Genomic DNA, 21430 nt, shown 5'->3' with positions numbered 1-21430 from the left:
TTGTATCCACGTCTGCTTTTCCAATTTTATGTGGTTAAAAATGAAAAAATCTTGTCTGGCTCCATAGGTATATCCCACTTAAGACTCAGGATCTGCTGAAACAACTGAAGAATCTGTGAACATCCAGTCCTACCTTCTATAGTAGTCTACTGTTCACTGACCCTAACTGCTTTATAAGTGCTGGCTTTAAAGGTATAGAAAACAAGTGGTAGCTTTTCCTACTCAGTAGCAGAAACAGGACTGGGAATCAAATCATCCCACTTCTGATCCAGTGTATCTGACCATACAGGTGGGTGGGTGACAAAATGTCAGCAGTGAACTTCAGATTAGTTATGACTTACAAGGAAGTATGTTTTTATATCTGTTCTTTTTCCTGTTCTCCTTTGCTTGACCAACCAAACACTGATCCAAAGGTTTTAACTCCTGAAGGTTCTGTAAAGAGCAATTACACGTGCATTAGAGAGTGATGAATGGTAACAAGTGTTAAGAGCAGTTAAGACCAAGTCTTTAATAGACAGAATCATTAAAAAAAATCTAATGCAGATATGCAAAATAATTCAGAGGAAGGATATAATTTCAAGAAAGCTAAGAAAATTAAACAAACAAACAAAAACCTATTGCCCAGAAAATACTTTACCTCATTATCTCAAAAAAAAGATCATATAACAGTTGACTTAAGACTTGGGAAAAGATGTTTCCTCATTCTGCAGCCAGATTTTGCAGCCTTTATCTACTTTCCCTGTGCCTATTAACCTCATATTCACTTAGCAACTTACCAGATGTAAGAATGATGTAAGCAAACTTTTGAATTGAATTCCTCTGTGTGTGTGTGTGTGTGTGTGTGTGAAGGGAAAGAAGTCTTAAGTTAAAGAAATCTTTTCATCCCTTTAGAGCTGCAAATTGAAGAGCTGTGTGTGGTATTTAAGGCAGTGATGAACCAGCCATTCTATTTCTAACTCTTTCATTCTAGAAAAAAAGGACTTCACAGGACAAACAGATACTCACTTCTATCTCTTTAGAAGGGACTCCCTGTTCCAGTAATCCATGCAGTGTTCTGATCACTGACTTCAATTTGGCTCCTGAGTACTTGCCTCCAGGGAGCACATTCACAGTAGGGAACACAGAGATCTCTTCATTTGTCACTAAAGGAAAATCTAGCAGCAGAAGAAGACTGACAGTTATAAATATAAATAAACAAATAAATAAAACTAGGGAATCATAAACTGTAGTACAATGCTGGATTTCCTCATTGCTGTTCACCACTTTACACCTGTTATCTCTAGAATGTCTTCATACACCAGAAACTATACAGATGTCCTCTCAGTTTTCCAGGCAAAACCAAATATGATGCAAAATCAGCTTTGATATATCCAGAAACCAGAAGAGTATTGTCCTGAACTTCCAAGAAATACATCTAACATGCATTTAAGTTTGTCTCAGAGTGGGTTCATCACACAATAAGCTACAAAACTGATTAACGCATACAGGGATGAATTCAGAACCGTCTGCCCTCTACATCACACCCTATGACTTCAATTTTAGCATTTATACTTGTCTTACAAGTGGTAACTGTAAGATGTGTTTTATATTTTTTTTCAATAAAGCTTGCTTTCTACTAGGACTTCAGTGTTTCTTTGAAGCACAAAAAATCAATAAACCAAGAATCTCTCTGGTATTGCAATTGAAAGTCTTCAATTTATGGACTTAGTCTAAAGGTTTACTCAAATGATCCTTTTTTCTTTTAATGAATGCAGACAAGAGGCTGCTGCATATGAGTTTCAGGAACTGAAATTTGTAATGCTAACTCAGAAATTAAATACTACATTAAACCAAAACCACCAAACTGAATAGTGAAGAAAAAATGTTGCCCAATTTGAGAACAGAGTAGATGGGAGGACATAATAGTTCATTCTGATTGTGGACAAATATCTATATTATTACAGCTTTTGTCAGCTAGATACTATGGAGGAAAGCATCTCAACTGCTTTCAACTCTACTACAGCTACAGGGCTAAAGTTGCTATTATTCGTTCCTATTAACTCTCACACATTTATTACACAAAGCTGTGAAGATTCTTTCCAGTGAGTTTCTGAGCTGTTAGATTTCCCGCTATTTCTGTGGTTACACCCTCAAAACATTCTTCTGATTTAATATTTATAAGCTTATTATTTTTTGTTAAACTTCTTACCTTTATCTACACATTCCTGGCTGATTGATTCTATCGGCAGCTCATCACTTCCCCACGTGACTTCATCTTCATCTGCTTGGCTCGAGGGGGGTTGTGGAGGAGAGCTATAAGGACAAGATTTGGAATTAAAAAAGAACACCTAGTAATAACTGCCACATTTTCAATCTAATAGAAAAAAACGACAGGTCATTTATGGCTGCAACTATTTCTGGACTGGATCCATACCAGTAAACTTAAAAAAAAAAACCCCAAACCATCAGGGACTTGAAAAAAAGTATAAAAAAAGAGTCAAGAAGACATGAATCTAGTAATAACTATCACAGCAATAGATTTTCAAAGTCTAAGAAGTCAAGTAACATCCAATAGCAGATTTGTACCATTCACATAATTTACTGCCTGTAAACTAGAGTATCTACTTTCAATTGCAAGATTTCTGTCTTGCTGAAGATGGTGAGAAATGTATAAAGCATTTTTTAGGTCATAGTGTTTCTACTTGCACCAAGTCTGAACCCAAAACTTCCCAGAAACTTAATCAAAACATCAAAAGAAATACAAAGTACATAACACTTTGACTGAAGCTTCACTTAGGTTAAGGTCACAGAAAAAAGGTCTTGGGAACTTCCATGATTCAAGGTAGCTCAGAGGGACAGCTAGTAACTTGCCAGGCATACCCTTAGTTTTCCATGTAAAGAAAAAATCCTCAAGCACCAAATGGAAACAGGCAGCACTGGAATTACACAGTTTAATTTCTGTGCTATAAGACCAGAAGAGGTAGCATGAACAAAGTTTGCTGAAGAGAGCATTGTTTGAATATTTTCTTCACATGCAAGTTCAGAATTGTTAATACAATACAAAAAATAAGGTTATTTAGAGCCATTTGAACATTTGTTATACCCATGTATCAAAAGAATAAAGAAAAACAGGGCATAGTAAACCACATAAAACTAAAAAGTATTCAGGCAAATTATAACCTTTGAAATAACAAGAATAGACAGAGAAAAATTTAACAAGACATTGCACAGGTATTTTATTGGGTTTAGTTCGGTTTGGGGATGGTGTGAGGTTTATTTGTTTCTTTCCACCTCCTTCCTCATTATAACTAAACTCTCTTTAGAATTTTGGAGTTCACAGATTGGTTTTCAAGCAACAGTAGAAAAGAAAACTTACCTTTCTGGTGCAGCTTTTACTTCACAATAGTCTTCACAACCATTTATATGTGCTGCCTAGTGAAAGAAATATTTCAAAACATGTTACAGGCCATAGTTCTACAACTAAAATTCACAACTGTGAATTTTAAAAAATTAACAGCTACATAGACTATTTCTGAGGGTACTAAGTTCCAAACAGCAAGTAGTGACAGACTTTCCTCTTTTGGGCATCTCATTAACCAAAAATAAGAGGACAAAAACACTGAGCACTTGGAAAGAAGCTCTACTGTAACAAGGCCAAAGAGCTACCTTAAAATAATTTCTGATGCACAGCAGCAGTAGAGGTATCTACATTTTCTCCAGTTGATTTTTCTTCTTTCTAATACTTAGTAACTCTTTATGGCTTAAGTTTGATAGTGAAAACCACTGCCTCCTGTCAAGCAACCATTCCTATATAAGAACGGAACTGGCACTCCTATATACACCTTCCTCAAGGGATGATGAAGACTCTGCAGAGAAGATGGCATTTCAATCCTCCTTGCAAGAAAAACTCTACAAAACAATTTTAACTTACTAGGCCAGTTTGCAAATTTCCACTGCCACACTCAGAATTTTTTTCTGATCTCCTGTATCACACTGATGCAGAGCAAGATTGCTGATTCGACTCCCAGCTCCACTAACTGGACAGAAAGCTGCAGGACACAAGATATGCTGGATGGATGGAGCTCTGATGCTCTGAAGTATGAGACAAAACCTGGGCATCTAGTGACTGATGTAAAACAGGACATGCAATGATGAAAACACATATAGAAGTTACTCAAGTTAATGAACATATCCTAGCAAAATCTATGAGGGAAAGAAATCTCAAATTTACATTTTGGACAGTAAAGTCTGCATAGCATGCATTGTGACTGCTTCCATTCTTTGAGCAGGAATAAAGGAAATCTTTTAGATTAAATGCCTGAAATAACATTAACAAGGTAGTTTGTTATTATTGTTGTTGCAAAAAAGTTGCACTGTTGCAAAAAAGCTTTTGGCTTCATATGGGAAACAGTGTAATCTAGCTGTATGGCTTGTTCTCTCCCACAGTTAAGTCATGACAGAATAATCAATCATACACTGTTTCAAAAATATGTTTGCACACCATTTACAGCTACTACTGATAAAGATATATTTCATGAGTTCTGTGCCAATAAGGAGAATAATAAATTGCAAGAGCATCAGAAAGTAAAATCAGGAGACAAATGCCTTCCAAGCTCAGGACTGTTGGACCCATAAGAGCAAGAAATCAGGCAAGGGTAACAGAAGACTTGCATGGCTGATCAGGGAGCTTCTGAAAAAACTCTAGTGGAAGAAGAAAGTTTACAGATTTACAGTATGTGTAAGAAGGGACTGAGCACTTGGGAAGATTGCTGCCAGGGCATGCAGGGATGAAATGAGAAAAGCCAAGGCCTCCTTGCAGAGGACTTGGCAAGGGACATCAAGGTCAGCAGGAAGGGTTTCTTCAAATATACTGGAGGCAAAAGGAAAGTTGAAGAAAATGTGGGCCCATTGCTGAATGAGGCAGGTGCCATGGTGAAAGAGGATGCAGAGAATGTGGAGTTACTGAATGCCTTTGCTTCAGTCTTTACTCCTCAGAGCAGCCCTCAGCTGTCCCTGAGGACTGTAGGAAAGCCAATGTCACGCCAGTCTTCAAAAAGGGCAAGAAGGAAGATCTACAGGCCAGAAAACTACAGGCCAGTCAGCTTCACCTCCATTCCTGGAAAGATAATGGAGCAGCTCGTTCTGGGCATCATCTCAGAACTTTTCTGGAGGAAAAGTAAGTTATCAGAAGTAATCAACACAGATTCACCAAGGGGAAGTCATGTCTGGCTGAACCGATAGCCTTCTACCAAGGCATGACTGGATGGATATATGAGGGAACAGCAGTGGATGTTGTCTGCCTTGGCATCAACAAAGCTTCAACACCATTTCCCACAGCATCATCATAGGCAGGCTTAAGAAGTGTGGGTTAGATGAATAGACAGTGGGGTGTATTGAAAACTGGCTCAAAGATAATACTCAGGGCTGTCACCAGTGGCTTTCAGTCTAGCTGGAAATCAGTAACAAGTGGTGTTCCCCAGGACTCAGGCATTCATCAGTGACCTGGATGAAGGGACAGGGTGTACCCTCAGCAAGTTTGCTGATGACATAAACCTGAGAGGAGTGGCTGACACACCAGAGGGCTGTGCTGTCATCCAGGGTGACCTGGACAGGCTGGAGAATTGGGCAGGGAGAAACTACACGAGGTTCAAAAAAGCTGAGTGTAGGACACTGCACCTAGGGAGGAACAACCTCATGCACCAGTACAGGTTAGAAACTGACCTGCTAGAAAGCAGCTCTGTGGAAAAAGATCTGTGAGTCCTGGTGGACAGCAGGATGACCACGAGCCATCATGGTGCCCTTGTGGCCAAGAAGGCAAATGGCATCCTGGGGTGCAACAAGAAGAGTGTGGCAAGCATGGCAAGGGAAGTTCTGCTCCCTCTCCACTCTGCCCTGGTGAGGCCTCATCTGGAGTACTGTTTCCAGTCCTGGGCTCCCCAGTTTATGAAGGAGAAGGAACTACTGGAGAGGGTCCAGCCCAGAGCCACCAAGATGATCAGGGGACTGGAGCACCTACCATACGAGGAAAGGCTGAGGAAGCTGGGTCTGTTCATCCAGGAGAAGAGAAGTGTTATTGTCATGCCTACAGATATCTCACAAATAGCTACAGATATCTAAAGGGTGGGAAGGGTGGGTGTCAGGAGGATGGGACCAGACTCTTCAGTGGGGTCCAGGGACAGGACAAGGGGTGGTGGTCATAAAGGGGAACTGAAACACAGGGAGGAACATCTTTACTGTAAGAGTAATGAAGCACTGGAGCAGGCTGCCCAGAGAGGTGGTGGAGTCTCTATCTCTGGAGATAATCAAAAGCCTCCTGGATGCCATCCTGTGCCACCTACTCTAGGTAAACGAACTCTGGCAGGGGTGTTGGACTAGATGATCTCCAGATGCCCCTTTCAACCCCTGACATCGTAATTCTGTGAATGTCTGTCAGCTTCTTGCCATCCCACCTGTGAAAAATCTTCAGGTAAAGATGATCCATCACAGTCGGTGTCTTCAGACTTATCTTCTGTTAGCTTTCCATTCATCTCTATGGGAACAGAAAAATCAAAATGTACAGCATGAACATACCAAAAGATGCCAAGGAGACACCCCCCTCACAGATGTGAATCCTGTTACACTTGTCTGTCACTACACAGGGAACACAGGCACCAGAATAACCAAGAAATGTCTTTTAAGTCCCTTTGCTACCAGCATTGTGGAATCATAGAATGGTTAGAAGGCTCCTTAAAGATCATCAACATCCAACCCCCCCATATGGGCAGGGACACCTCTCATAGACCAGGTTGCTCAAGTCCCCATCCCCATCCAACCTGGCCTTGAACACTTCCAGGAAAGAGGCATCAACAACCTTCCTGGACAACCTATTCCAGTATCTTAGTACCTCATGGTGAAGAATTTCTTTTTGATATCTAACCTCAATCTCCCCTCTTTCATTTTAAAAACATTGCCTGTCAACTACCCTCTCTGGAGAACAGCCCCTCCCCAGCTTTCCTGTAGCCCCCTTCATGGACTGTAAGGTGCTCTAAGGTCTGCCTGGAACCTTCTCTTCTCCAGGCTGAACAGCCCCAACTCTCTCAGCCTGTCTTTGTAGCAGAGGTGCTCCAGCACTTTGATCATCTTTGCGGCCCTTCTCTCGACCAACAGGTCTGTATCTTTCCTGTGTTGGGGGCTACAAAGCTGTAGGAAGTACTCCAGGTGGGGTCTCACAAGAGGAGAACAGAGGGGCAGAATCCCCTCCCTCACCCTGCTGGCCGTGATTCTTCTGATACAGACCAGGATGCTTTGGCCTTCTGGGCTGTGAGCACACACTGGTGGCTCACGTCGAGTTTCTCATTGACTACCACCCCCAAGTTCTTCTCCTCAGGGCTGCTCTCTCTCTATTCTTCCCCCAGCCTGGATTTGTGCCTGAGGTTGCAGGACCTTGCACTTGGCCATGTTGACCTTCATGAGGTTGGCATGGGCCCACCTCTCCAGTCTGTCAAGGTTCCTCTAGATGGCATCCCATCCCTAACCTCTGAGGTGTCAACCATACCACACATCTTGGTATCATCAGCAAACAGCATGCTGTTTAACATCTTTGTGGAGCCATGGACAGTGGGATAAACTGCATCAGGCTTGCTGATGATACCAAGCTCTGTGGTGTGGTTGACACCTTCAGGAGAAAGCAGTGTGCTGAAAATGAGGTCTTACTGTATAGGATAATCAGACATAATGAATGGACAGGCTAGTGTTAGTCAGATTACCACATCAGGAGTGTTTCTGCCATTCCACTGCATTTAGACCAGCAGTAGGTCTAAATCAGGGTTCTTACTGCTCTTTGTATTAACAAGACCTAATTAAGATATGTTGGATAAAGTCTTGACTTGTATCTGTGTGCTACAGGAGCACCCTGATGCTGTATCATATTGATTCAATTCATCTGCAGTTGCAAAGGCCAGATCCTAGCTACAAGAAGTTGGAAGTAGAGGAGCTCCAATGGTATTCCTCATGGATATCATGAGGACTGTTCCCTGTTTTCTACCATAATGCCCAATGACAATAACACAACAAACTTGAGGAGCAGCAAAAGAGCTGAAATAATTATCATTTTGGAAAGTACACGTTGAATTCTAGAAGGAAACGCTTGTCTGTGACAACACTACAGCAGTAGCAAGCATCTTGCTTAAACTTTTGAAGCATACATACATGGTGTGACACCAGAAAGAAACTACAAATCCAACTCCATTCTAAATTTCAGTTAGCAACAACTGGATTTAAGAAGAAGGAATGAAGAAGAAGGAATGAAGGAGAAGAAAGGTGTACAGACAGAAGCAGGTACTGGAAAAAAACGTTTTCTGAAAGAGACAAAGCAGGTTGGCATATTGCTTGGGTTTGAGATCTCAATACATTTTTAAGTTGTGCTATCTGCAGTCAGTGAAATTTTTAAAAGCTTCAGCGTTTCAACATAACTATAGCTGCAGAACCAGACACCTAAACAGCATGAATTCCACCCCAGACAATTTGAGTGGGATTCATTTTGACAGTTTACCTAAAGAAAAATCCAGATTTATCAAACTGGAAGTTGACTTTATAAATTGAAGTTCTGGAATCAGCAGCCATTTGTCTGTGTTCCACTAAGGAAATTTTAAGTTACCACATCAAGTCTATGTCAATTCTCCCTTCTGACAAGACAATTGCTTACTTGGCACTTCCTTTCAAGAAGCCACTTTGCTGTTAAGGATATGCTTTATTTTAATGGCTCATGTTACCTGGCAGGTAATCTTCTGATGCAGCCTTCTTGAGATGGAGAAGACTCTGAGCCTCTGAAGTTGCATTATTACAATTTAGGAGGTTCTGGGCTTCCTCATCTACAACGTCCAGCAGATACTGGACAACTTCATTGTGATCATCGTCGTCGTAATATTCATCATGTTGAACCTCTGTTTCTAAAGAGAAACAGCATAAAATGACAAGTTTTCTCAATAACAAGATGTTTTGAGTGAAAAAAGTCAAAGGGGAAGATATTATTTCTAGCTGTTAACATGGCTTGCTTTTATTTGTCTCTAAGACATAATCCAGTTTCCAACAATCTACTGCCAACATCCACTAATCCCTCTAAAGCAGAGCTCAGAACTCAGAGATGATCTAAAACTGATTGCCAGTCAAACATTACATTATTTCAGCCTAGTCAACAACACCTTAATTTTCTTCTAGTTGCACACTGAAGACTGAATAATGCTGTACCCCATCTCACCTCCTCTCACCTGAATTATTACTGTGTTTAGAAAAATCTGACATCTGGTTGGTAAAGCCAAGGGAAGGTTTAGGTCCAGATTCTGAGAGATTCATCAGCCCTTTTGTGTGATGGATATTGTTTTCTGTATTTGCCTGAGAAGGTTGTAGGATGTCACTGCCATTTATCTAAGAAAGTGAAGAACAGTACAAAATAACTCTTTAAGAGTTTGGCAGTTTGTTGAAGCAGCAAGCAACCCTGAGAGTTCACCACTCTACTTAGCAACAAAGAAAAAACCTTATTCACACTGTACTATTGTCTTAGCTGGGTGACACGTGGGCAGATTTTAGGTGTGTTAAAAGTTTCATGTCAAAAGAGCAAATAAAATCTTAAAGTAACCAAGAAAAAAAGCACACATGAAGATGAACATTCAACTACTATAAGAGAATACATAGTAGTATATAACATTATTATAACCTCTATGAAGCAACGGCAGGCTTCAGTACTTTTGGTCCCACAACACATCATTTCTCAGAAAAAACAAAGGGGAGAATGAAAAGAAAGAAAACCATCTAGTACATGTAGCATGCAAGCAGAAATTCAATAGAATGGACTTTTCTGTATCATTGCCTTGCATTCTTCTCATAAGACCATAAGTCTTTTGATATAGCAGTCCCAAAGAAAGAGAAATTAAAAAAACCTAGCGTATTTATCATGATCACAGGTTATTCACATTAACTGACAATAGTGTGCTTGCATACTTCCATTAACAGATTGTTTAATTAATTTATTTATATTAAAAATGTGTGCAAAATAGATCCTTTTCTCTGGCTAATGATCAAAGTCACAAAGGAGGAGTATTTACCTTGGAGCCATTATCATCAGTTGTCTTTTCTGTTTTGTCACAGGGATCACCACAGCAACAGCCTAAACAAAAATGGGAAAAAACAACAACTTCACAGCAACTTCTTCACAGAAGTTAAATTAGTTCCCAACAATTATTTTCATAAAAGTAACAAGGTATTTTGTATTATGTTAGGAAAAAAGATAACATTTCTGCCTGTGTAATAACTGGGAACTGTTAAACTTTGGACTATACTTTATAATGACTTCACGAATGTTATGTTCCATAGGATCAGGCAGCATGAATGTTAATCTATCTCTGAACAAAGAGAAATGTTGATAAGAAGCTTGACAACATATAGTGGAAACACACTTTTGGGAAGTGAGGCATCATTCCCTTTCCCTTAAAATGTACAAATACAACCCTGCAATCATCTGTCACTAACTTTTTTTTTTGTTCAAATGTACTTTTAGTTTCTTGGTAATGAAGGGAGTGATAACCTTGGTATCAGGGACCACCACCTATACCAGACATCCCACTACTAGCATAACAAATAAGAAAGACAAAGTGGAACCAGTAGGCTTTATAAACCTAGTTACTAGAAGTTCTGGATTTTCATATTACCCTATTATAAATGAAGAAAGTTGTAGCTGAAGTAACTGAGAGCTAAGAGTAATCTCATATCTTTCCATGAACCTCTGCATGACAAGTCATCTACAGGAAGTGAGTTTTAAGTCGGGTCTTCCAAAACGTGGTTACAGTGCTTGCTCCTAATTACTATCTTCAGTAAGCTTTTTGAAATAAAATGTAGCATACTTGGAAACTACATGAGCAACAATGAACTGTAAGAGTTACAATAATTTTATAAGGCAAGACCAATATAATGATCTAAATACATTAAAAAGAAGCATGAAATACATGACTGTGATTAATCAAGACAAATGCAAAGTCCTACATTTCAAAAAAAGAAAAGAAAATGCTTAATATAGTAGATAACTGCATAAACAGTTGCTTTGCAGAGAAGCAAATGTATGTGGGAAAGGATTTGGAGTCTAACTGGGCAAACAAGGAACTATTTAGTAAAAGGAAGTTAATCTCATTTGGGATATATTAACAGGATTGCAATCTACACAATCCTGGAAATAATTCTGCCTGTTTGCTTAGCACTGGTGAGCCTCACTCGATGCCACGTGTATGAGCAGAAGCACCATGTTTATAAAAAAAAACCTTTGAGATGCAAACAAATTGAAAGGGAGCAGTAAAATTAATTTGGGCTCCTTTGATTTTGAAAAAAAAGAAGATGAATGGGAGATCTGAAGACTTTTCCAATATAACAAACTGATATTTTTAGACCCGGTCAGATGAAACATCATCATCATCATCATCATCATCATCATCAACAACTATAATGATGATGATAATCAATTGATTAAACTTTCTTAACTCCGTGACAAACTTTGGCTTGATATTAGAGAGAACTTCTAAAGTACAAGAGAAATTAAATCATAAGGAAACTATTGTTGAGTATCTTTTTGTACTGCTTTTAAAAGATTAAGCAAGTACCTGCTGGAGCTGATCTTAGTAAGTGGAGCTCTAGCCTAGCCACTGACTAGGATGATATTTTAAGGCCTATATAAGTTCCTTCACTTTTATAAATATATGCATTTCACTTGCAATAAGAAAGCAAGCAAACCTTACCATTAGCTTTCACTGGCCACAGATTTGAGCTATCGGGGCTTTTGGATTTTGGAAGTACTGCATGACCATCTCTATGAAAAGAAATGTTTACAGAAGTTTTAAATAAAAAAATAAATACATCATGGCAATAAGCAGGTATTAATCTAAATATGTACTATCATGACAACTACTAATTGTGTTTTCTATTGCAATAGTTTTGGAATATCTAAAATATTTTAAAAGTGAGATTAAGCACTGTTAGTTATGTCAGTTCCCTACTTCAGGGTGCACAGAAGAGCTGGACTTCCCTTCTAGATTCTCACAAAACAGATCCCACTTCAGGACTTTGTTTTATCCAAGGAGGGGAAGGAGTTGCAGAGTGGGAAGGAGAAAGGGAGACAGCAAGCAAAGAACAGGAGGCACAGCTAGAAGACTTGAAAAATGAAAATTAATTCAAATAACAGCAAATAGACAGATCCTTTTTGTGGCATAAGTCCTCAATAACATGCCACCTAGTACTACTCTGATGAATTAATTGTCATACCAGGAACCCATATACTCATACAGACATGAGAAAAACAAGAAGTAGAGAAGCATTTGCTTCCAAAACATACCTGGTTGCTTTGAGCACCACTTTGGGAAGGCACGTTTCCAGCATTCTTTTGGCTTCTTTCAGAGTCATTCCCTGTGTGCTTACTCCATTAATGTAATGGATAACATCTAGTGCATTGAGACTCCCCTCTCTAGCAGCAACCGATTTGGGGAGAATGTCACCAATATACACAACTTGGTAAAGGCTGTCATGACCTCCTGATAACAACAAACCTTTGGAGGGAAAATGGGGAAAAAAGAAAAATCAAGTTCTTTTTTTGTAACTTAAGGAGAGAAAGTGGCTTTAGAACAAAAAGTATACTTGTGTTACCTAGCTCCTCCTTTTGGCACGTTAGTGTAATATCAGGCAGTAAATGAGGTGACACTGGCATCTTTGGTAACTCCAAAACACGTCCTAGCACCAACCTGACAGTCTTCGGGGCAGTGCGGAGAAAGTTTACTGCATCAGTGTGACTCATGTTAGTGACATCAATATCATTAACCTGCAAAAGTAAAAGCAACAGAGATGTCCCTGTTAGGTTCCAAGTAAAACAGCATTACTACAGGAACATTTATTATTGTTCTTACTGCTGATGTTTGTCATTCAAGTACAAAACAACAGATGCTTAACAAGAACAGTTGCAGTCCTTACCCAAGAAGACAGAATACAGATGTAACTGAATTTTTGCAAGTGAAGAAACAAGTTTACAAGCCAAATGCTGAAAAAATTAACAATCTGAAGAGGTATAATAATTTATTGTTATTATTTTAAAATTGCAATGCTAGAACTGCATAGGCCAAGACCTGAAAGTCTGACTCACAACCTACTCCAGTTTGACGTGCATTTTCCAAACTCTGCTAAGGTTTAATAGCATTCAGCAATACTTCAGTGTGTCCTGACTTAGCAACGCCTCACAAACATACTTCATGTCACACACTTCACCTGTACACCTAAATTCAAGTTTTCAGTTGATCATAAATTAATACTGTAAAGGATGAAATGCCATCCAGAGGGACCTGGACAAGCTCAAGAGGTGGGCCCACGTGAATAAGGCCAAGAGAAAGGTCCTACACCTTGGGTGGGGGAACCCCTGGTATCAATACACTCTAGGGGATAATGGGATTGAGAGAGGTCCTGGAGGGAAGGATTTTGGGGTGCTGGTGGATGAAAAGTTGGACATGAGCTAGCAATGTGTGCTTGAAGCCCAGAAATCCAGCTGTATCCTGGGCTGCATGAGAAGCACAGTGGCCAGCAGGTTGAGGAAGGTAATTCTGCCCCTCTGCTCTGGTGAGACCCCCCTGGAGTACTGTGTCCAGTTCTGAAGCCCTCAACAAAAGAAGGACATGCACCTGTTGGAGTAGGTCATGCACTTGTTGGAGGGCTACAAAAATTATCAAAGGCGTGGAACAACTCCTACGAGGAAAGGCTGAGAGTTGGTATTGTTCAGCCTGGAGAAGAGAAGTCTACAAGGAGAACTTACTGGAGCCTTTCAATACTTAAAAGGGACCTCTAAGAAATACAGGGATAAACGTTTTAGTAGGGCCTGCTGTGATATGACAAGGGTGACAGTTTTAAACTAAAAGAGGGGAGATTAGATAGATTCAGATTAGATATAAGAAATTTTTTTTCTTCTTACACAAGAAGGCTGGTGAAATGCTATGATTGCCCAGAGGGGCGGTAGATACCCCATCCCATGAACATTCAAGGGCAGGTTGAATGGGGCCCTGAGCAACCTGAGATAGCTAAATATGTCCCTGTTCACTGCTTAGAAGACCCCTCTGAACCTATACTATTTTATGAGTCTATGATGAACATGCGTACAACATGATATGTACCTGGTAAACTCTTCTACAGCAAATATCTCAAAATTTATTTCTTAATAATATGCTAGCCATAGACACATATGACCAGCAACTTCTCCACAAATTTGAGCAACTTTCTTATTTTAGTCAGTGGAGGGTATTATGATCCATGCTGTGGTCAAAGTAACTTATTCAGTAACTTATTTTTTCTCTCTAAACAATTTTTTTGCCAACATGAACAGTGGCTGCATCCATGCCTAGCTGTGGGGCAAATCACAACTCCCTTCAGCAATCTTCTCACACATTTTCATACTTGTACTTCTTTTGTTTAAGTGCTACTCTCAGAAGGTGCATGCCTTTGTTCCTTAACCACATTTATTTTGGCTTACAAAAGAGTTAGCCTATTTTTTTTTTTTAAGTCAAAAGTTGTCCTTTTAATGCAATCCTTGTGTCTGAAAACATTATTCTCTCACTTTTATCAGTCGGTCTCCAGGTCGTAGTCTCCCATCACTTTTGGCAGGATCCTGAACAATGTCATGAATGTAGCAGCCAATGTTATCATTACCTTTGGTCACTGTAAAACCAAGACTGCCCTTTTCAGACTTTGTCATAGTGACTCGGAGCTCTACTTCCTAGGGCAAGAAAATAACTTTTATAACACAAACACAAGCATTTTGCATATCATATTTTACTAAAGTTAAGACAGAAACAGACAACTGATTTACCTATGGTGTAAATGAAACACAAGCCTGGACAGAACCAACATATGTCTTAGCAGGCCCAGCTGAGCTGCTTCAATTAAGCACCTCTAATGAATTCAGACAGATCCTTGTTTTGCATCGAGCTAACCTTGGGCCAAAAGCCCAAGTCTAAACAAAACTGTGAATGAACATGCCAAAACCAACACTTAATTTTACTCTAAGCATATATAAAAAAGGCTCAGTGTTCTTCAAGTAAGACAACACATCAGGGATCATTCAATTGAAAAAAAAAAATAGATTTACATTTTCCTCCAATGACATACAATACCATCACTATTTTGTAACTGAACACTTGGACATTTTTGGCTTTTAATTGGCTTGAATTTTGATCTGGAAGATACAGCTCTGCTTCATTCACATACAAATGCAGAGTACTAGGAAGGTTTTATTAAGGAATGGACAGTTTGTTTCTTTTCAAAATGGAGACTGGACTAGATAGCTTTGTGACCTGAAAGACCCTTGCAATTGAGACATATCAAAGCTCAATTTTCATTTCTTTTTTCAATCTGTGAATTGATTATGTGAGAATATGGAAGAAGTCCCTTTTAATACACAACATACTCCTGAGGTAGCTTCTTGAGACCCAACAAGAGTCTCAAAAATACGCTGCACTTTGCGGCAGAGCAGAAAGTTTTGGGATTCATAGATTTAAATGCAGAAAAGAACAGGGTCTCCTGATGTCCATGCTACCCCAATTTATCCTCTGATCTCTGAACAGCCGCTCAGAAAACTAACAGAACAGAAGCAAGATATCTGCCATATAAGGATTGTCTGAGGTACGTGGTTTAGAGGTACCTAAATATTTAATGCCAAGTTTTCCAGCTTGAAATAACAAACCTAGACATATATACATCTACCTATGTAGGTGTGGTGCCTCTGTATACACAGAGGGTAATATATATACATGTGAAATATATACATATATGTATATAGGGAAATATATATTCCTGGTATATATATATACACACATATAACTCAAGAACTCAAACAGAAAATGCCTGCAGACATTTGTATGAGCAGCTGCACTTCACTCATGACACATGGCACATGTATGTGGGCCATTTATAAGGCAAATTATGCCCAGATTAGGGCAAGTGTAACCTATAACTATACCATTTGTAGATTACCAAGGCTAGTTTCCATCTAGTCACTAGTTTCCACCTAGTCACTAGTGCCATGGCTAAAACAATTTCTAGCTGGCAGCAGCAACAGGTACATTTAGGATACTAAAAGACAGAAATAGTAAATTACTGGCTCATATTCTTCAGCACTTTTTTCCAACTGACTGAATAATGAATCCATTCCTTCCAGGTTTGGAGTCATCTTAGAAGCAGGAGTAGCATGACAAGCATTTATTAAAGCAGATGTGGTAACATCAGGAACAGTTCTACAGGTTGGGGTCAATGGCACATCCAATGGCAGATTACTACAGATAACAAAGCAAAAAAACAAGGATTAGCTTGTACAGCATTGCTATCACTCATAAACAAATATATGGACCAATAATGACTTTATGCAGATCTAAAACTCAAAGCAATATAAGTGTTTCTCTGAGTAGGTCCAATAAAATATTATTGTAAACACTTTCTGCAACATTATAAGGATCATTAAAAACAGCATACCTGTCCTCAAGTTTTGACTTGCTAGGAGTCTCTTGAGCAGAATGCAAGATGGTGGGACCAGCCTCCTCCTGACCACCAGGTCTCTCATACTGACCATGTGCCTGTGTCACAGCTTCAGCTGAAGGCTGGTACAGCACAGAACTCCAGCCAGGGCCTATCTGTGCTGGCGAGTCTATCACTTCCTCATCACCACTCCTGCTGCTGTCAGTGTAGCTGTCTTGTCTACAAGGAGAGCTCAGCTTCTTCTTGCCCAGATCAGCAGCTTCATTTTCATCTGAGCTGTCACCTTGTTCTCCATTAGATGGACGGGAAACTTCTCTGCTCACATCTGGAAATACTTGTTGGGGTGAATGGATGGGAGTCTACAAAGAGCAAGGACATCTAATTCATCAAACTCCATTTTTGATGACTAAATATAAAGTTGCACAGACTGCATAAAATTACTAAAACCAATTATTCAGTGGTTCCTTCCCTTTAGGTGTTGCCTCAACTGTGTAAATGTATCTATCATAGCACAGTTTCATCAAGTTCAATGGAACTTGGCTGAGACTAAGGAATACAAAACTTTGAAACATCTACTGCTAACAAGCTGCAAATTAATCTAATGAAAACAAACATACTCTTGGCATCAGCCCTGGAGAAACTACTGACAGATGCCTTTAAGCTATATCCAGCAGTTATCTAGGAAATTACCATGGAATCACCTTCCAACCAGAAAACTCTGCTGAGGGAGTGTAACTAAAGTCAAATTACACAGGAGAGGAATAGGGAATCTTTCACGCAGAAAGGTAGATCACAGACAACAAAAACTATGTAATGTATTCCAACTGGAGACTGTTCAGCCAAGTCTGGGCTGGGTGAGGGCCAGTCCAGACAACAGCTTTGGTCCTTACAATGGGGTGAGAAAAGCAACAGTCCCAAAGTCTAACTCTGTCATAGGAGCAATGGGAACCTTTATATAAGGTTTATAAGGAATGCCCATGTGGTCATTTGTGGCGACCTAGGACTGGCCCACCACCCCAGGAGGAAGGATCATCTGGACACAGCAAGATCCTTGAGTGATGATATTCTTCCCTCTCTCTCTCTCTCTCTTCTCTCTCTTTCTCTCAACAGACTTGCCAAATCTTTACCAGATCACTTCGTACTGCTGTCCTTCAAATAAAATTTTCTACTTGCACCTGACCATTCGTGGTTAAACTTCGTTCTTGTAGGATCTGAATGTTAAGTTACTTTAACCACAAGGTGGATCATAAAACCCTCCACATTCTCTTTTGCTGAAATGCATTTCCAGTTCTTCCAAATATCCTAAAATAGCCTTCTGCTTTTTCAGTTTACTTATTGGAGCATTTTGAAAATACTCTTTGTGAAACCTCTGATTTCCAGTAAGCAAATATGGCAGCCTTTTCCCTGGTTTTACATACACCAGACCATTCTGTAGTACACAGAATATTCTTCATATGTATTGCAAAAATATCCACATTCTAGTTGAAATCAACGTCAAACCACAGGGCTGGAAAGAAGCCATTAAGCCAATGTCCAATATCTTAATTCACAAAATGGAGGGGGCAGTTATTAAAGCTCTGCACTCTTTTCCTATTTCCAGGAAATCCCTAGCATAGTTCTGAGGGATTTACTGTAAGAACCAGGTTTATATGAGCAGCTTTCCATCTTCATCTTGCATTTAACTAACCCACCTATCAGATCAAATAAATGAACCTTCAAAGAGCAATTGAAAAAAAAAAATAATCACATGCCATAAACCTTACCAACAAAGAAGGATCGATGTCTGGTAGAACACCAGATGGTGGCCGACAAAGGAAAAGAGAGACTTCTGGAGATGTTCCCCTCAGAGCAGAGATGACTTCCTATGGCCACAGTGGGATTCATTATTAGATGCAGACCCCCAAGACTTGCAGAAATACCATAACATGAGTTTCACTACTAAGACACAAACCTGCTGGGATAAACCCTTTAGTGATGCCCCATTCACTTTCAGAATGACATCTCCAACTTCTATCTGCCCACTTTCTGCAGCAGGCTGCCCAGGGAAGAGCTTTTTCACTCTCACAATAGTTGAGCCCAGTTGCTCTGGGGTAAGGTTATCTTCACGGCAGAAACTGAACCCAAGGCCTGAGCTATTCTTCAGCAGCTTTACCTCAAATGTGTTCTCTGCAAAAGAAACATTAACTTATTATTTCCTAGAGCATGCTGGCAGTGAAACAAAAAGTTGCTAACCCTCTTACTCCAGGCATGATAATGCACACTCTCTTCACGACAGTGTTCTTCCACTTTAGTGAACATTATCTAAAAGACCCTTTCAATTTAAAGAAACTGATCTTGTCAAATATGCCAGCACCCACACTATAGAGAAACCCATGCTGTCTCCAAAATACTGTTCTCCAGGAAGTCCATTAAGGAGACTGTTAAAGCAGAGTGACACAACCATTCGGGCCATTGATCAGACACTAGTGAGAGCAGCAAATGTGGTTCCTGGCAGACAAGATAAATCCCATTCAGGAAGACCCAAAGGTATCTGCAGTGGTTTCCCCATCTGGGTAAGTTCCCTCCACTTTCACAGGTCTCCAGCAACAGAAGTTGAAATGCGCCAACTTCTAGTCAGCTACACAAATCCTTCTTCTCTCTTTATCCAGTTCTTCGTGTCTTCTCTTATCTAGACAGGAACAGCAGGACCTACAGAAGCTCTCTTTTAGATATGAGTATTTTAAATCCCCTTTGCATGCCTTAGCAGCTATAGAGATACCAGCACTTCTTTTACTCCAATCTTGCTACAGCCCTGGCCTGCTGAAATTGGGTCATAACCAGGAACACCAAGAGAAAAAACAGTTATTTATAGATACTAAACAAAGTTACCAAGATTTAAAAGGATACCTTAACAACAAACACAACAACACAAAGCAAGAGACTGCATTACACACAGGAATTTGGTATAGATTCCTGCCAGCTTTCTTCTATCTTTCTATTCTACAGGATTCTTGAAGAAAAATATTATAAAAGCTAAAGGATGATTTGAAAGTTCTGACAATCTTCCTACATGACCTGACCTGCAGTGACAAAGCTGTAATCTTTGGCATTTGTAGTTTTTGTTGCTGGTTTCTCCCGTGGCTCATATTGCCCAACCTGATCTGGAGGCGTGCACTGTGGTGTTACAGGAACATGAACCTTGGCCACAGAAAGCTGACCTTTTTCCAGAAGCAGATGCACCACCTAAAGAGATGGAATATTCTCCAGTTAACTGGCAATGGTCATTGAGATAGCACAGTCTAGAGTACATATTTTTTTTCTAACTTGTCAGTGTCCTAATTTTTACAGCAGCAAACTTTACAGACACCTCCCTCCCCATACATCCTCCATTTGTTCTTTATTTTAAGAGCTGTGACAACCTCCAAAATACAGTAATGGACTTGCAAGATACTTGCCAATACAGCTGCAACCCGTGCACCTAGGCTTCCTCTCTGTGAAGCCCGGGGACAAGGAGAAACCAGTTCCAGGCAGACCTCTCACCCACATACAGAACCAGAATTTCATTTCATGCAGACCTCTCACCCACACACAGAACCAGAATTTCATTATGGTGGGCAACGAGACTCAAGACTCAGTAAGTGACGGAGCCTAAGCAAGCACACCTAAAGCAGCCAGGATAGTGGGGAGAATTCCAGTCTTCAGGTTTCTTTGTCTGTTTTCACTCATGAAGATGTGGTTTACCACATGTAGGAGGAGAATCAGTAGCTGCTTACCTGCCCAGTGTTTCTCAGTGTTTCAACAGCTTGCTTATGGGTAGCACCTTCCAAACTAATTCCATTGACAGAGAGCACACGGTCACCTACAAACGATGGATTCATAATTTGAGAAAAGGTAGGCAGAACATCATCTATAAAACACATATGATGCACAGAAACCTTCAAGTCTCAGCTAACAAGGACAGTTATTGAAGAAAGTTCTCCCTCCCCTGCACACTCTGTTAAGAAGAAAATTTTGCAACTAAACTATACAACTGGACTCAATGATCTTGAAGGTCTTTTCCAACCTAAATGATTCTATAGAATAACCCTGTGTCAAAGCTAGTGTTAACCATCAGAATGATAGCCTGCCACAAAGCTCAGACTATTTATTAAAAACAAAATCATAGACTACATTGGGAATTATCACATCAGTGGATAATGTGGCCTGGCTTACAAACAAGAAAAGCTGTTACAATTACAGCAGTTTTCTCTATGGAACTGCCCAGCATGCCAAGCAAGAAGGCCACAAATAATCCAAAGCTCTATCTCTCCACCACTGAGCAGAGAAATATTCTCCACTAAGACAGGCTACATTAGGAAAAAAATGAAGTAAAATCCTGCAGCTTATCTCCTATTTTCTCCTTCCATAGTCTCGAAGCAATTTCCTTTTGGTTCTGCAGCTGTTCTACACTTTTTTTTTTAATCCTTGCTTGTAGAATTAGCTGTCAAGGCAATATGTAAAGTGAAAACTCCAAATGCTTGGAAAAAAACAGCTCTTCCTCTCAGTGAAAAAGGTACAGTGGAAAGCAAATCAAGTTCCTAGCTTCTGGGTCACAGTGTACTTTGAAGTCCAACACAGTTTTCTGCCCTTTTTTCACATTTATAGTTGCAACTGAAAGACCTGAAATACTACCTTTTTCTATTCTGCCATCTGCTTCAGCTGCTCCCTTCGGAATAATTGCTTTCACATAAATACCACCATGCCTTATGCTGGTATTTACACCGCCCTAGATGGAAAGCAAAAATAGGACGTTAGGTTTTTTTCAGTTAGATTAAAAACACTTGGTAATTAAACACAGTGACACACAAGGTAAAACGTACTGGGGACACATGCCTTTACTACTGGCATGAAAGAAGAACAGCCAAACTACCAAACCTGAAATGTTTTACATAAAGCATGTTTCCACAGTCATGCAATT

The 21430-nt window shown here is 39.8% G+C and overlaps 1 protein-coding gene across 1 annotated transcript in view; it reads right to left on the bottom strand.

Annotated features, from left to right (window-relative positions):
- Positions 1-21430, bottom strand: part of PTPN13 (protein tyrosine phosphatase non-receptor type 13) — a 144749-nt gene that overhangs the window by 3760 nt on the left and 119559 nt on the right. The window contains exons 26-44 of the mRNA XM_071753625.1: positions 21145-21238; positions 20247-20332; positions 19554-19716; positions 18446-18660; positions 18258-18356; positions 16492-16853; positions 16121-16295; positions 14582-14740; positions 12637-12808; positions 12329-12539; positions 11736-11806; positions 10059-10120; positions 9225-9381; positions 8730-8906; positions 6429-6508; positions 3356-3411; positions 2189-2292; positions 1006-1154; positions 342-432 (exon numbers count right to left, since the gene is read on the bottom strand). Of these exons, the coding sequence (XP_071609726.1) occupies positions 342-432; positions 1006-1154; positions 2189-2292; positions 3356-3411; positions 6429-6508; positions 8730-8906; positions 9225-9381; positions 10059-10120; positions 11736-11806; positions 12329-12539; positions 12637-12808; positions 14582-14740; positions 16121-16295; positions 16492-16853; positions 18258-18356; positions 18446-18660; positions 19554-19716; positions 20247-20332; positions 21145-21238 (2683 nt within the window). The remainder of the gene's footprint in view (positions 1-341; positions 433-1005; positions 1155-2188; positions 2293-3355; positions 3412-6428; positions 6509-8729; positions 8907-9224; positions 9382-10058; positions 10121-11735; positions 11807-12328; positions 12540-12636; positions 12809-14581; positions 14741-16120; positions 16296-16491; positions 16854-18257; positions 18357-18445; positions 18661-19553; positions 19717-20246; positions 20333-21144; positions 21239-21430) is intronic.

Source organism: Heliangelus exortis, chromosome 10 (assembly GCF_036169615.1).
Source record: "Heliangelus exortis chromosome 10, bHelExo1.hap1, whole genome shotgun sequence".
NCBI lineage: Eukaryota > Metazoa > Chordata > Aves > Apodiformes > Trochilidae > Heliangelus > Heliangelus exortis.
This window is presented reverse-complemented; position numbering and strand designations above follow the sequence as displayed.